Consider the following 15,806-nt stretch of genomic DNA (forward strand, 5'->3'; position numbering starts at 1 on the left):
TAAATAGCTGAGGCTTAAGCACTGAACCTTGTGGTATCCCACTAGTTATAGCCTGCCAATCCAAAAATGACCCGTTTATTCCTACTCTCTGTTTTCTGTCCGTTAACTAATCCTCAATTCATGCTAATATACTACCCCCAATCCCATGAGCCCTAATTTTGTGTAATAACTTCTTGTGTGGCACCTTATCGAATGCTTTCTGAAAATCCAAATATACTACATCCACTGGTTCCCCTTATCTCCCCTGCTTGTTGCAACCTAAAAAAGCAACAAACAATTGGGGCCAATTTTTCTTTTTGATTCACCTTTGCTAGAGATGAGGTGCTTAAAGGGGGTGACAGTAACAACTCAAGGAACTAGGAATATAGGACATCTTTGTGTGAATATCAAAGAGCAAACTCTCGGCTGAAAGGTAGAGCCCTTTATTTAACATAGGTACATAAGAAATAGGAGCAGGCCATTTGGCCCTTCGAGCCTGCTCTACCATTCAATAAGATCATGGCTGACCTTCTACCTCATCTCCACTTTCCTGCACACTTCCCATATCCCGTGATTCCCTTAATATTCAAAAATCTATCGATCTCTGTCTTGAATATACTCAATGACTGAGTCTCCACAGCCCTCTGGGGTAGAGAATCCCAAAGGTTCACCACCCTCTGAGTGAAGAAATTTCTCCTCATCTCAGTCCTAAATGGTCAACCCCTTATTCTGAGACTGTGACCCCTGGTTCTAGACTCCCCAGCCAGGGAAAACATCCTCCCTGTCAACCCCTGTAAGAGTTTTGTATGTTTCAATGAGATCATCTCTCATTCTTCTAAACTCTAGAGAATATAGGCCTAGTCTACTCAATCTCTCTCCCCTCATAGGACAATCCCCCCATCCAAGGAACCAGTCTGGTGAACCTTCGTTGCACTCCCTCTATGGCAAGTATATCCTTCCTTAGGTAAGGAGACCAAAACTGTACACAATACTCCAGGTGTGGTCTCACCAGGGCCATATATAATTGCAGTAAGATGTCTTTACTCATACTCAAATCCTCTTGTAATAAAGGCCAACATACCATTTGCTTTCCTAATTGCTTGCTGTACCTGCATGTTAACTTTCAGTGATTCATGTACAAGGACACCCAGGTCCCTCTGAACACCAACATTTCCCAATCTCTCTCCATTTAAAAAATACTCTGTTTTTCTATTTTTCCTACCAAAGTGGATAACTTCACATTTCTCCACATTATATTCCATTTGCCATGTTCTTGCCCACTCACTTAGCCTGTCTATATCCCCTTGAAGCTTCCTTGCATCCTCCTCACAACTTACATTCCCACCCAGTTTCGTCCCCTCATCCAAAATCATTGATGTAGATTGTGACTAGCTGAGGCCCAAGCACTGATCCTTGTGGTACCCCACTAGTTACAGCCTGCCAACCCGAAAATGACCCGGTTATTCCTACTCTCTGTTTTCTGTCCGTTAACCAATCCTCAATCCATGCTAGTATTTAACCCCCAATCCCATGAGCCCTAATTTTGTTTAATAACCTCTTGTGTGGCATCTTATCGAATGCCTTCTGAAAATCCAAATACACCACATCCACTGGTTCCTCCTTTATATATTCTGCTAGTTACAATCTCAAAAAAACTCCCAACAGATTTGTCAAACACGATTTCCCTTTCATAAATCCATGTTGACTCTGCCCAAGCCTATTATTATTTTCTAAGTGCCATGTTACCACATCCTTAATAATAGATTCTAGCATTTTACCTACTACTGATGTCGGGCTAACTGGTCTGTAATTCCCTGTTTTCTCTCTCCCTCTCTTAAATAGTGGGGTTACATTTGCTACCTTCCAATCCACGGGAACCGTTCTAGAATCTATGGAATTTTGGAAAATGACAACCACTATCTCTATAGCCACCTTTTTCAAAACCCTAGGATGTAGGCCATCAGGTCCAGGGGATTTATCAGCTTTCAGTCCCATTAATTTCTCCAGTACTATTTTTTTTACTAACACTAATTTCTTTCAGCTCCTCATTCTCGCTAGACCCTTGGTTCTGCACTATTTCCGGGAAGTTTTTGCGTTTTATTCCATGAAGACAGACACAAAGGGCTTGATTTTAATAGCCCCGAGGAGGCAGGTTTGGAGGCGGGTCTGTAGCGAAAATCAGAAAAAATGGCTTCAGACACCCATCCCGCCTCCACCTGATTTTCGTGATTGTCTGTTCAGCCGCTCCCAAACTGACCTGACTGGAACCGGCGGGACAGGTAGTTAAGGCAGTTAAGAGCCTATTTTGATAGTGGTTTCCTATTTTCATGCTTCTGGCTCCTGTTTCCCATCTTGTCAGAAAAAGGCCAGGTTCAAGGAGACGAGTTGCTGGAGGACATGATTTGTATTAATTGGTGGAGCACATTAAAAACGCCCCTGAAGCACGGCTGACATTCAAATACAACAACTTTGCTGTTGCAGGTATGGGATAAGATTTTGCACATCTACTGACCTTCTGACTGTTCAAGCTGACACCCACCTGAATGGAATAATTTCAGGCTACTTCGACTGTGCGCTTGCAAGCTTCTTGCCTCAAATTAAATCTATAGCAAGGGGATGGGAAAAAATTTATGTCCTTTTCATCCTGGTCCTCGTAATCGGAGGAGCAGCAGCTGTGTGGCTCAGTGCAGATCTTCCTGGGAGGAGGACGAGGCGCGCCTTGCAGGCCCTGTTGTGACCAATGCAGCATCCCTCCAGTTCACTGCTGCCTGTCAAGCAGGGTATGCACACTGCCATGCCACATTCGCATAAGCTTACTCTTCAACCATAGGTGGCTACCATATGGCTCTGTAATTGTAGATGACATTTGTCCAATGTCATACATTATCTCTGCTATACCCAGAGATATACCCGGTAATTTCCTATCACTTTCACCATCAGCATGACAAAAGCAAGTCGCCCTGAACTCTCAATGCGCTTTTGTCATTTCCCAGAACACAGGCCACACAATCATCTGTTTGCCATAATTTTTCTTTTATACATCGCAAAAGGATCATAAACCAAGAATAGTCAGGGGGAAAAAAAAAAGACAAAACACCCACGTGAGTCCCCTTGTGACTATATGTGCTTAATCTTTCTCTTACGCATGCTTCTACATGGTGCTTCCCCTGTGGCTTCAGCAGATGTAGAGGTACCTTGCTGACTAAGATGCTGCGCCTGATTAGATGCCTTTGGCAGGCATCCTCCGGGTTTGGAAGCCTGGGAGGGCTCTGCAACAGTCTGCTCCTCCTGCGGCTGTGCAGGGGCTGAAATGGCCATCTCGGTTGTCTCTGCAAAGTGGGTCTCTGACCGAAGGCCCCGCAGTGGCATGGTCGTGTGAGCGCTTTGAGAGGAGCCCACACTTCCTTGTGTCCTGCCAACAACATCCCTCTCGAGTCAGCCGCACCTCAGTGCTGGCAAGTGGCTGGAGAGCACCTTGCTGCACATCAGGGGGACCATGAGGACCTGTATCTGCACTGGCAGTCCTCATCACAAGGACGTCCATGAAGCTCTGGTCTCTCTGCCCAATAGCTGCCCATCTCTCCTCCAGAGATGACATTTTATTTTGAACAGTCACCATGTTTTCCTGACTTTGGCGACCTATTTCCTCCATGGCGGTAGACAGCCTTTCCATGGAGGTAGCCAGCCTTTCCATGGAGGTTGTCATCCTATCCATGGTGGTGTGTTCATGCACCATTGCCTCCACCATGGCAGTGCTGATGTTAGAGATGGACTCCTCCATTCTATCCACACTCGCACTAACCCTGGAGGCAAACCCTTCCAGAGACTCCTGCACTTGTTCCTGTATTTCCCGAGGCGCTCTTTTTCTGGATGGCCCCAAAGGCACAGCGTCTATGTGCAGCTCAGCAGAGCTAGGAGAGTCCTGCGACCTCCACCAAGGACTCTCCACTGCTGTCGCTGTCTCCACCAAATGCTGATGCTCAGGTGATAGACCAGGTGGCAACACTACTCTAACTCGTGAGGGCCCCATCGAGGTGTGCATTGCTGCGCTGGTGCTAGGTGTGCCGAGTCCTGGTGACGCTGCTCCCTCAGAGGCTTCAGGTTCCTCTGAGGAGTTGTCTGGCACTTCGTCCTGGATTGTGGGGAGGGGGGTTGCTCGATGGTCCTGTGGGAGAGTAAAGGCATGATTTAGACATCTGATATTGATGTAGCAGACACATCCTTTTGAGCAGATGATACAACGTGATTCTCTATGAACATCATATGTCATTGCAATCAATCACTAAATGTCAACGAGAGGGATGAAACTCTATTCTGTCACCAGTTTCCTCTAGTGTGCCTGTCTCTCCATCGCCCACTTCCAGGTCATCGTCACCTCCGACAATTTTGTGCGCAGCCTCCTCAGTACTTGTCAATGTTGCTAGGGTTGGTGTACCTCCTCCAGTCAGTGTTCTCTCCCTCTTATTGTGGGCTATCTTTTCCTGCAAGGAGGGACACAAGCGGAGTTTCAACCACAGTGATGGAGTGAGTGTGAAGAATCCCTACCATAGAAGCTTTGAGGGAGACGAAGATGGAGTAAGGTGCCAAGAGGAAGCTAACTCCCTGTGCGTTATTAGTTGTTGTCACTGCACAACAGTGAGAGCGAGTCTAAGGGGTGCATAGGCAGGATGCTGAAGTGATTCGGTGCAGAGACAGAGATGGAAAGGTAAGGGTGCAAGGGAAGTAAGGGTAAGGTGGTATGTGGAGGAGCAGGCTTACAACGCAGAGTGCTGGTGATGAGAAGAGAAGGGAAGCAGATTGAAGGTAAGTGTGATGGGCTACTCACTTTGGATGTTCACACAAGATCATTAAACTATTTCCTGCACTGGATCCAGGAGCGTGAACAAACGGACCTTGCGCTGACCTCGGCAATGCACAGCCAGGCTGCCTTGGTCTGCTGAGGAAGCTTCCTCCGGCCATCAGGAGGGAAGAGAATCTCCCTGCGCCCTCTAACAGCCTCGACAAGAGCATAGAGGGAGTCACCATTAAATCGAGGAGCTGCCTTGCCTCTGGAAGAAGTCATTGTGGATGGAGCAATCTCACTGAGAATCCAGAGGAGAAAGGCTCAGGCTGAATGGCAGCTTTAAAACCAGCTGCTATGATGATGATGTCATCAGAGGCGGCCAGCCGACCCGATCGCACTCATTGGACCAGCCAGCGCACCCCAATGAACTCAACAAGCTGATTAAATCAAAATCGGACATCAGCAGCTGAAGCGGCTCCCGAACCCGCCCACCACGCAACCTGGCTCCCACCCGCCTCGGAAATAAAAATCGAGCACAATGTATTTCTTAAGAAATGAAGAACAGACCATTTAGAGGAAGTAATGTTATTTAGTTTGGACTGTGAGCTCATAACTAGAGAGACAGGAGGAGTATAAAATTAAACTAGCTTCAGGCAAGACTTTCAGAGGAGCAGTTTCATCCTATAGAATGGTAGATATATATATATATATAATATATATATATATATATATGAGTTGTAGTGAAATGAATGAATGCTGTCCCATTTAAGAACAGGACTGAGAGTTATAAAGGGAAGTACAGAAAAAGATGGCTGAATGTTATGTGGAACATAAGCTGCTGGGACCATGTAACTATCGTCTCGGGGAAAGCAAAACTGAAACCAAACCAAGCAAGAATGAATAAAGCATAAGTAAAGGCCTTTCAACTGACTCAAGCTTGTCCTATCGGTATTCTGGTTTCCCCAGTCTAGTATCCAATCATGTTTTAAATGTCCCTGAAGTCTGCATCTCTATTATTTTTGGCCGATTACCTCATGTTATTCCATCTGTTATTTGATCTAAATTTAAATCTAAATAGGATGTACGGTAGAACCTTTCCTCAGGAGCTGATGTTTTGGGCTTTTTTCATATTCCATTTTCAGAGATGAAGACTAATGTGTAGAATTCATGTCAAACCTCTTTCATTTCCTATCCTATCCTATTTATTTTTCAAAGTATCTCGCTGTCTATTTAACCCTCTGTCAACCAGAAACATGGCTAACAAATTTTATTTCGGTTCCTTTTGCCGCTGTGTACAGGCTGCCTTTTCTTTGACATCATAACTATTCTAATACGTATTTTACTAATTATATTAAAAGCCATCAATTCCTTCTCTGCAGCTTTGCCTACCCTCTCCAACCTATGTCTGCACTCATTGGCTTGCTTAAAAGAAGACATTGGCTTCATAAACCTGTTGCTGCAATTTTCTGCTCGGAGGAGCTTAAGTTATTGGATTGGCATTTAAGCCTTAATGTCATCACTTTAGATCAGTAGAGTGAGTAATGCAGTAGCTGGAAATAGTTCAGAGTGTGATAGATTGAAGTTGTGTCACCATCAACAAAAATATATCTTATAAAGGGAAAATCAATCTAGTTCAAAATGTTTCTGAAGTGAATTTAATTCTTCAAATTCACGGGGCCGTCATATATATATATAGGATGCTGAAAATGGATGCATTGGAATTGATGGAAGTAGTGTGAAAATGTATCTAAGCAGTTTGTTTGCATATTTTATCGACCCATCATCCTCTGAAATATAGCTTCTATCACATTGACTGCTCGACTAATTGATTGAAAACTTCTCAGTCCAAAAGATATCTAGGACTTGGATTCATAGCAAAGAACCTTCGAAAAATACTGCAGATATATTCAGACGCAGTTAATTTTAACTTTAAAGGCCCAGGACTGATTTACTTTTAATTCACACCGATGTAAAAATCTGATTACTTCTCACATTGAAAATTATCTGAGTCTTTGGTGTTTCAGAATTCATTTGAAATTGCTCATGAGATTCTATTTAGAGATGATGGGCTATAGATAACCAGAATAGTTCAACAATGATTATGTATTCCAGGAAGTCTTTCGTACTCCTAAACGAGCTCAATAATTCACCATCATGAGCTGAGATAGTCTCTTTGTCATAATATATATGCATATATAGAAATAATAGATACATACCATAGCCTTGAAATTATGTGATGCAATATTATTATACAAATATGTTCATGGGAAATGTCCTTGCCAATTTAACAGAGGCATTAGGTTAATCCCTCTGTTAAAATAGTGGACAGTGGAATTTCATACAAATCCATTATGGTATTGCACAGGCTAATATTTAACCTTGTAGACTTCAAACAGCTGAATGACATGTCAGGTAAGTAAAGAGTTAAACAGCATTTGTTAAACTGGACAACTACTTATATTTAGGGTTTCTCGGCCCTAATATTCCACTGCTTTGTTGCCAAGGAAAGACAGATTTGGTACTCTTATTATTTATGAGAAGCATTTGTTTGCCAACACTTGTCCTTTCATTAACTCAGTTATCATTGCCATTTGATCCAAGTACTTTCCAGCATTTAACAATGTATTTGTAATACATCTCCAAACTGAACCACTTTTGAATGGAGGTGAGGCCATCATATATGAGACAAGTCCTTAGGCAATAGTTAAATCCTCCCCTTTGTATATAATGTACAAATAATAAGTATAGTCATAGCATTAAGACCAGGCTTGTAGTTCTGCAATAGCTGTTTGATATATCTTAAGAAATGTAAACTAACTCCCTTAATATGCATTTGTTACCATAGCATTAGCCATACGTTCAAATTGCTGGGCTCATAAGGATTTGGAATATGACAGCTAGCTCATGAGACTATTGTATTTTCCTGTTTGATGACTGACATGTTATTTGTGTTGCAGTGTATTCATAAAAAACATTTACTGTAATGATAGCATTGTTGTCTTTTGGATAGCTGACACTGTCTTTCAGAAGTTAGTACAGGAGGTCCCCAGGAGTGTGTCAGTATTTGGAGGGGGTTCCCATATATCATTTACAGTAATGATAGCATTGTTGTCCTTTGGATAGCTGGCACTGACTTTCAGAAGTTAGTACAGGAGGTCCCCAGGAGTGTGTCAGTATTTGGAGGGGGTTCCCATATATCAAAGTGTGGCATCTGCAGAAACTGTCACACAGAATCACAGAAACCCCACAGTGCAGATAGAAGCCATTTCGGCCCATCGAGCCTGCACCGACACATATCCCACCCGATCCCCGTAACCCCTACACCAACACATATCCCACCCTATCCCCGTAACCCCACGTATTTAATCCCCCTAACACTAAGGGTCAATTTATCATAGCCAATCAACCTAACTTGCACATCTTTGGACCTATAACATAAATGCATGGTTTCTACAGCAAAGTGGCCAGGAGCCATTACATTGTGGAAGCAGTAAAAGTTCTATTTCTGGTACAAATTACCACTGAAACTTAGTTTTCAGATGAGTTGTGTTAAGGTGTTTTGCTGAAGTTCTTGAATATGTATCATAAATAAATAGGAGTTCTGAAACTTCTGGTTAGCACAGCTGCTCCTGTGGATTGGCAGGTAAATGCACTATTTGCGTCAAATGCATTACTTGGCCAGCAAGGCCCCAGACGTGAGCCCTGGTCTGTGCTGATGTTAGCTGATCTCAGCTGGGGCAACAGTGGGAAACGTTACAATTGGCCTCAGAACTTTGGGCTAGGGAGGAGTATGTTTCTGATCGCAATTCAGTGACTCTTGTTGGAAAATTGCTGCGTGACTGTTGGGTGAGAACAGGATCAGGCTTGGCTGTGATGTGATGCCCCACCCATTTGAATAGCCTGTGGGCACTCGCAGTCTAGACTTGTATATGAAGCATGGCCACTTGTGCGAGCTGCTGGAGATTGGTAGTGCCCATGAAGCTTCAGCATAAGTTTGAACCTTCAGCAAAGGAATGAGAGAAAATTAAAAAAAAAAAAAAAAAGTGGTTGCATTTTCTTATAAAAGACATTTAGATATAATTATGTTAAAAATATATCTTCAGGCCTTTTAGATGTACAGTTTGTTTTTTCTTCAATCTTGCCCAGTTTTTACTATTTAACTTTGTAATATTATTACATAATACAGATGTTGCTGTGGATTAAAACACAGCTGGCTTGGAGCTGGCTATAAATAACCTGTCTATCGAAGTACAATCCAGTACCGCCTTGCTGTTAAACTCTTTGATACATTAACAATATAGCTGCCCTGATGAGTACAGACTCTGTTTGCTATAATGGCTCTTCTCTATAACATTGTTTTATTGGGACTCTGAAGTTTGATGAGAGAAAGAGGAGGTGAACATTGCATCCAGTTCTGGTTGCCAAGAAACAAGAGTGACATTGAAGCATAGGAGGTAGGGTAGAGGAGAGGCACAAGGCTGATCTCCAGCGTTAGAGGTCTGAGTTATGAGGAGAGACTGGAGAAACTTGAGCTTTTCAGCCTCGAAAGGAGGTGACTGAGAGGTGATCTTTATAAAGGCAAACAATGTTGTTAAGGGTATAGAGAAGGTTAACCCAGAATATTAACTTTAAATTAAACTTAAGGAGTAGAACAAGGGGGCACAGGCTCAAATTGGAGAAGAATACCTTTTAGGAAAGATATCAGTAAGTTCTTCTTCAAAGTTCAATATGTGGAAGAAACTTCCAGTTCGAGTAGTGGAGGCAAAAATCCTGGAATCAGAGATAATTGGATGCTACAATGGGGTATAATTTCCCCTAGTATAGCCCCCCATCTTTGATCTCTCAAGTTCAAGGGGCAAAGACTTGAGTGTTCTGGTACGCAAGTGGTTTAGTCATCTGTCTGCAAATCTGGCTGGACCACATCAGGCACCATCAGCCTTACTCTCTTCTGCTAATACTGCGCACTACTCCAGGATCATCCTGCAAAACAAAGATAACCCCCAATTCCTTTTCTCCACTGCCAACTGGCTCCTTAAACCCTTCTCCCTTGCTTCCACCACCCTCACCTCGACCAACAAAAACGAAGAGATTATGGACCTCCTTTGTCACTAAAATTGAGACCACCTATTCAGCTACCTCCACTGCTTCGCCCCTTCCCCTTGTGCCCCAAGTGAAACATCCCTCACCCTGGCTCTGAACCCGTGTCTTTCTCTAGTTTCTCTCCGATCTTCCCTTTATGCTTTGCCCCAACTCACCTTGTCCATGAAGCCCACCTCCTGCTCCCTTGACCCGATTTCCACGAAATTACTGATCACCTACCTTCCTCAACTGGCCCCCATGCTAGCTGACAAGGTAAATGGTTCTCTCTCCTGAGGTACTGCCCCTGCCATAAACTCCACTCCTGTATAACTGGCTCTATTCCTTTCATTGGGCACTCATTCAGGTTCAACCAGACTATGTGACACCCTGATCTGAGTTTCAAACCCCAATCCCATCCATCTCAAAGACCCCATATTTCCACCTGCATAACGTTGTCTGCTCTGCCCTTGCCTCAGCCCCTCCATTGCTGCATCCTTGACTTGTTTTTTCTCACCTCTAAACTTGACTATTCTGATGCCTTCCGTGCTCGCCTCCCATTCTCCACACTGCATAAATTACCTCATCCCAAATGCAACCACCGCCCTATCCTTCCTGTCCCCCAACATATTGGATTTACACTCCCTCTCCTTCTCTTCAGATGCCTTCAGGGCCTTGCTGCATCTTAATTCTGCAACGCCTTTCAGCTGTACAGCCTGTCCTGCATCCTACAGTCATCTGACTCTGTCGTTTAGTGTGTCCAACCCCCCACATTCAGCTGCATTAACCCCACTCTCTGGAACTCCCTTCCTAAACCCCTCTGCCTCCATTTCTCCTTTAAAACCTTCTCAAAACCCATCTTTTTGACCAAACTTTTGCTCACCTTTCTTACTCTCACCCTCCTTGGTTCAGAGTCCATTTTCTCTATCTCCATTTATGAAGTGCTTGGGATTTTCTTTTACATTAAAGGCATTTCATAAATACAACTTGTTCATTACAGTGGGCTGCTTGTGGCACAGGTTTTCTTCATTGACAGAAATGATGGTGATTGTCACTTTACAATTAAAGGTTAATCAGATTGAGAATAAATAACTAAATCTTATTAAACCAAAATTCTAAAAATGGTGGCATTTTTGAGTCCGGGTTTGAGAGAAGGTAATCCCTCTTTGCTTGTGACCATTTCTTGTCTGAGGATTCCTTCCTAGGTTTGCAATTGAAGTCCTTGTTTAAAGAAAGGAATACATTGAAAGCTACAGAAGTCCATCATCTCCTCTGGGAGGCTGCATACAAATTCCAGGCAACACACTCTTTTCCCATTGGGGTCTTGCCAGTTAAGAATCCATTAACTACAGTGGAAAACTGTCACTATAAAACACCAACTGTATCCCATAGTCTGTTGTGAAGGATTTGAGGCTGCAGGGGATCCACTATATTCACATTTTTAGGCCTCAAAGTTTTATGGCCTTATCCTTAAAATTAACATATCTGTTCTAATTTCCATGGTATAGCACTGGTGGCTGTTGGTTATTCTTGTAATTGATTAATTGATTACTGTACGACTGTTTTGATTGTTTTTAATATATAGTAAATAACTGTGTATCCTAACCCGCACCAAGTCCTCCTTACCCATCACTCCTGTGCTCACTGACCTACATTAGCTTTCGGTCCATCAATGCCTTGATTTTAAAATTCTCATCCTTGGGTTGTGTTCAAATCCCTCCATAGCCTCACCCCTCCCTATCTCTGTATCCTCTTCCAGTCCCCCAAGAACTCTGTGTTTATCTAACTCCGGCCTCTTGTGCACCTCCTACTCCCTTCACCCCACCATTGGCAGCGGTGCCTTCAGCCCTATAGGCCCTAAGGTATGGAATTTCCTCCCTAAACTTCTCCACCTCCTTTTAAGACCCTCCTGAAAACCACTCTTTTAGTCACCCATCCTAATATCTCTTTCTTTGGTTCGGTGTCAATTTTTGTCTAATTATGCTCCTGCGAAGGGCCTTGGGACATTTTCCTAGATTAAAGGTGCTGTATAAATGCAACTTTTTGTTGCCTATTTGTGTCTATCCTGGGTGATTGCATTGAACAGGATTCCATCATGACAACACTTGCTTTGGACTTGCAGTAGTTTCCATTGTGCTGCTGTCATGGATCTTGTTTTAAGCATTATAATGACTTGTGAATGAAAAGATTATGCAGTAGAATTTAGAAAATTACTTGAAGCAAAATATAGTATTGACAGCTTGGGGGCGATTTTAACTCGGGTGCGGGATGGTGTCGTGTTATCCGAATTTCATGTTTCCCACACAAATCTAAATGGATGTGGGAGATTGATGCAATTTTAACTTAAGTGGCCAATTGATTTCCAACGTGTGGGAAGCCTTGGCAAATGGGTTTTTCATGACTGAAAGTCCCCTCCGATGTCATCATTGCTGCTGTATTTAAGGTCCACAGCAAGCCTTGCTTCTTCTGCAGACTGCCAACCTTCTTGACTGTGCAGTGTGAGGGAGCTGCAGCAAAAATGCCACCGCTTTGTTAATGTACATAAAATTTCTGATGGCAAATGTTGCAGTTGTATCGTCTGTCATTTCACTAGTGGGACTTCCACATTGAGGGCTTAGGCATACTTGCAACTGTCAGTATGGTGGTCAGAGTGCTCAGAATCCTTTGGTTCTTGGCCATTGTCTCTGCTCTGGTAAGAAGCTGCGAGGCAAAAGTGTTTGTTTGACTAGGCTAAGCAAATCTGGCCAGGATAAGTGCGTTCCTTGCATCCCGGGCAGCAATGTTCTCGCATAATGCTGCCACTGGTTGATGGGCTTCTGCAGGATCCTGATCCTCCATCTCCATCTCTATCTCCCACGACGCTGTGCCATGTTGTGAAATGCACAGCAAACCACGACAATTCTGGAGACCCTGGCTGCTGAGTACTGTAGGGCTCCACCTGATCTATCCAGGCATCTGAAGCGCATCTTCAGCAAACCGATGGTTTGCTTGATAACGGCAACTGCCAGGGTACATGGCAACAACATGCAAAATTTCCTTCTTCTGGCCACACACCAGTTGAACGTTGAGGGAGTGGAAGCCCTTGCAGTTGACAAAAATACCTGGATTGCGATGGGGTGCCCTAAGGGCCACGTGTGCAGTCAACGATGCCCTGCACCCTTGGAAAGCCTGCCAGATTAGCTAATCCAACTGCTCACACCGTGACACTTGCTTGATCCTTGGTGAAATGGATACGATTGTGCGCGAGGGCAAAGAGGGCATCGGTTACCTGCATGATGCAAGTGTGTGCGGCCGCCTGGGAGATGCCGCTGATGTCTGCTGCTGATCCCTGGAATGAGCCTGATGCAAAAAAGTTGATTGCGGTGGTGACTTTGCCGGCCACTGGTAATGCGTGTCCACCTGGTCCTCTGGGCTGCAGGTCTTGCTGTAGCATTGCGCAGATGTCAGTCGCGAAAGTCGGAGCCGCCTTTGGCACTGCTGCTCAGACATGTTGAGATAACCCGCCAGTTTTTGCGATTTTTTTTTTTTTTTTTTTTTTTTTTAACCCCCCGCACGCTTCCAAGCCCGACTCCACGGCTCAGTGAAAATCGAGCCCCTTGTGTCGGCCCTCACCAACATCAGAGACTGGAAGAATATTTGATGGTATAACACCCTCAATGAATATGCTTACTTGCATAATAATGTGCATATGTATAATGAAGTCTGCCGTACACATTTGACAATGTCCCGTGGAACTTCTTTATTCACACAGCCAGCTATTTTTAGAAACAATTGGAAAAGAGCGCAGTTTGTATGATACTCCACCTATTAATCATCTTGTTGTCATGCTGAGTGAGAAGGCGAGAGATTAACTAAGACTTTAGATTAGTCTAAATGATTATCAACAATGGCGACAATATCCAGCATAATTGGGTAGTTTGCAAGCCACTTTGAATGCTTGAAAAAAATCAGGTACATGAAAAGATCAATCAGTGTGATCTTCCTATAGAAACTTCTGTGTGAAGATCACTTGCAGTCCCTCTCCATGTTGAATAGTCCTGCTGTTGGATACTACCAACAGTAACTTGCATTTATGTAGCGCCTTTAACGTAGTAAAACATCCCAAGGCACAGGTGGGCATTTTATTGAATGGGATACTGTTGTTCTATTGGGCTGTTTTTGGTTGGATTCAATGTCTAGAATGTTTAATCCAAAAACTTTGTCCAGTGCTGCTATAGTGTATCCATTCTGGCATGAACTTGCATTTAAAAAAAACTGCATTGAAGTTTTAATTTAGCCATTAGTTAAATTATATGAAGTACAATCATTTTAGTGAAAGTTGTGATTGGTGTTGTAATTATGTTCCTATTCCATTATTTTACCTGGAAAAGTACCTTTTAAGCCATTATTAGATGATTGTACTTCAGTTGTAAGCTGTCAGCTTCGGATAACCACCAACATCTTGATTGTGTAAGGTCCTTGTAAGTCACCTGTTTAATTGTATGTCTCAGTGATTTTTTTACTTAAATGCTCTTGGCTTCAGAATACTAAGGAACCTAAACTTCTCAACTAAATCCTAGCGACTAGAAACAGATTTTATTACATATTAAGACATTTCTGTTTGTTTTGCAGATTGGTGGATGACAGATGTGTGGTAGAACCAGGAGGTGGAGATCTGGAAAGTCCTCCCAAAAAATTTAGAGGTAAATTTGGTTCATCACATAACACTGCATAAAAGATACAGGCGATGGATAATGTGGTTGATAAGCAAGTATATATCGGTAATAACAGAAAATGCTGGAAAAACTCAGCAAGCCAGGCAGCATCCTTGGAGTGAGAAACAGAGTTAACGTTTCGGGTTGAAGACCCTTCGTCAGAACTGGAAACAAGCAGGAAAAGGAACAGATTTTAAAGCAAGTTTAGGGGCTGGGAAATGGGGGAGGGGATGAAAGAACAAAAGGGAAGGTCTGTGATAGGATGGAAGGCAGGCATATCGGTGTTGCTTTTAGTTAATTCAAACATCAGGAGCAAACGGTATACTTTTTTCAAAGTAATCCTTTTAATTGAATTATAATTGTCAACTGTTTCAACATTTTTAAATTTATGTTCAATTTTATTGTCAAATTTGTTATTCAGCCTTTTCTAAATGGACAATTCTAGCCACAATGTCATGGTTAAATGTTGTAAGTTTGTTCTGAAAATGGAAGGACATGTCCCATACATATAGGCCCGGAATTTGCAGTCAGCGGCGATGCAAAGGCGTTTGCCGCTGGCCCCGAGAAAAGTTGTCCACAGAGATCACGAGATCTCTGTGGCGAGAAGTTTGCCTTTTTCGACGTGCAAGTGACTTCACTTTAGTAACACGATCTGCTGTGAAGTCAACAAAGCTGTCTAAGCAGCCAATCACATTGCAGAATTCTCACAGACAGGGAAGCAGGAAATGAGAACCTGCTTTTATCCCGATTTGTTTAAAAATGTTAGAGAGCGCGTAACAAGGATTGGGGCTCTTGCATGGGGATAAGGTAGAACCTGAAATATCACGGACAAACTTTTAAAAGTAATTCTTTTTAAAGTTTCTTAAAAATTGCAATTTTTATCATGGAGAAATTTGACACTCCACAAAATTAAAGAGTTTTTCAATAACGTTTGTTTAATACTCTGTTAAAACCCCAGTTACACCTAATCCAACAAGGCCTAACTTTTAATAGGGTATTTAATAGCGATATTACCATGGAATAGCCCAGGTTTTCATCAGTTTTCACTGATTACACTGATTGATGGGGGGGTGGGGGCTGGCATAGACACGCAGCCAGTGTTGGAGCAATGAATGACTGACCGCAACTTTCCGTGTTTAAATGCACATGCGCTACATCCTGAAGCTGTGGTCAGTTTCAAAGGGGTAATAACAGCAAACGCTGTTAGTTCATCGTTATTACCCAGCACAAATTACGACCCGTAGAAAATACTCTTTCAACTTCTGATCGTCAGT

The 15,806-nt window shown here is 43.0% G+C and overlaps 1 protein-coding gene across 2 annotated transcripts in view; it reads left to right on the plus strand.

The window, feature by feature from the left end:
• The window catches only part of itpr3 (inositol 1,4,5-trisphosphate receptor, type 3), a 324,911-nt gene that overhangs the window by 15,823 nt on the left and 293,282 nt on the right, over nt 1–15,806 (plus strand). For both annotated transcript variants that reach the window (XM_086011397.1, XM_086011396.1), the window contains exon 2: nt 14,450–14,520. In XM_086011397.1, the coding sequence (XP_085867523.1) occupies nt 14,450–14,520 (71 nt within the window). The remainder of the gene's footprint in view (nt 1–14,449; nt 14,521–15,806) is intronic.

The sequence above is a fragment of the Somniosus microcephalus genome, chromosome 18 (assembly GCF_052327205.1).
Source record: "Somniosus microcephalus isolate GS21.2 chromosome 18, FLI_Smic_1.0, whole genome shotgun sequence".
Lineage (NCBI taxonomy): Eukaryota > Metazoa > Chordata > Chondrichthyes > Squaliformes > Somniosidae > Somniosus > Somniosus microcephalus.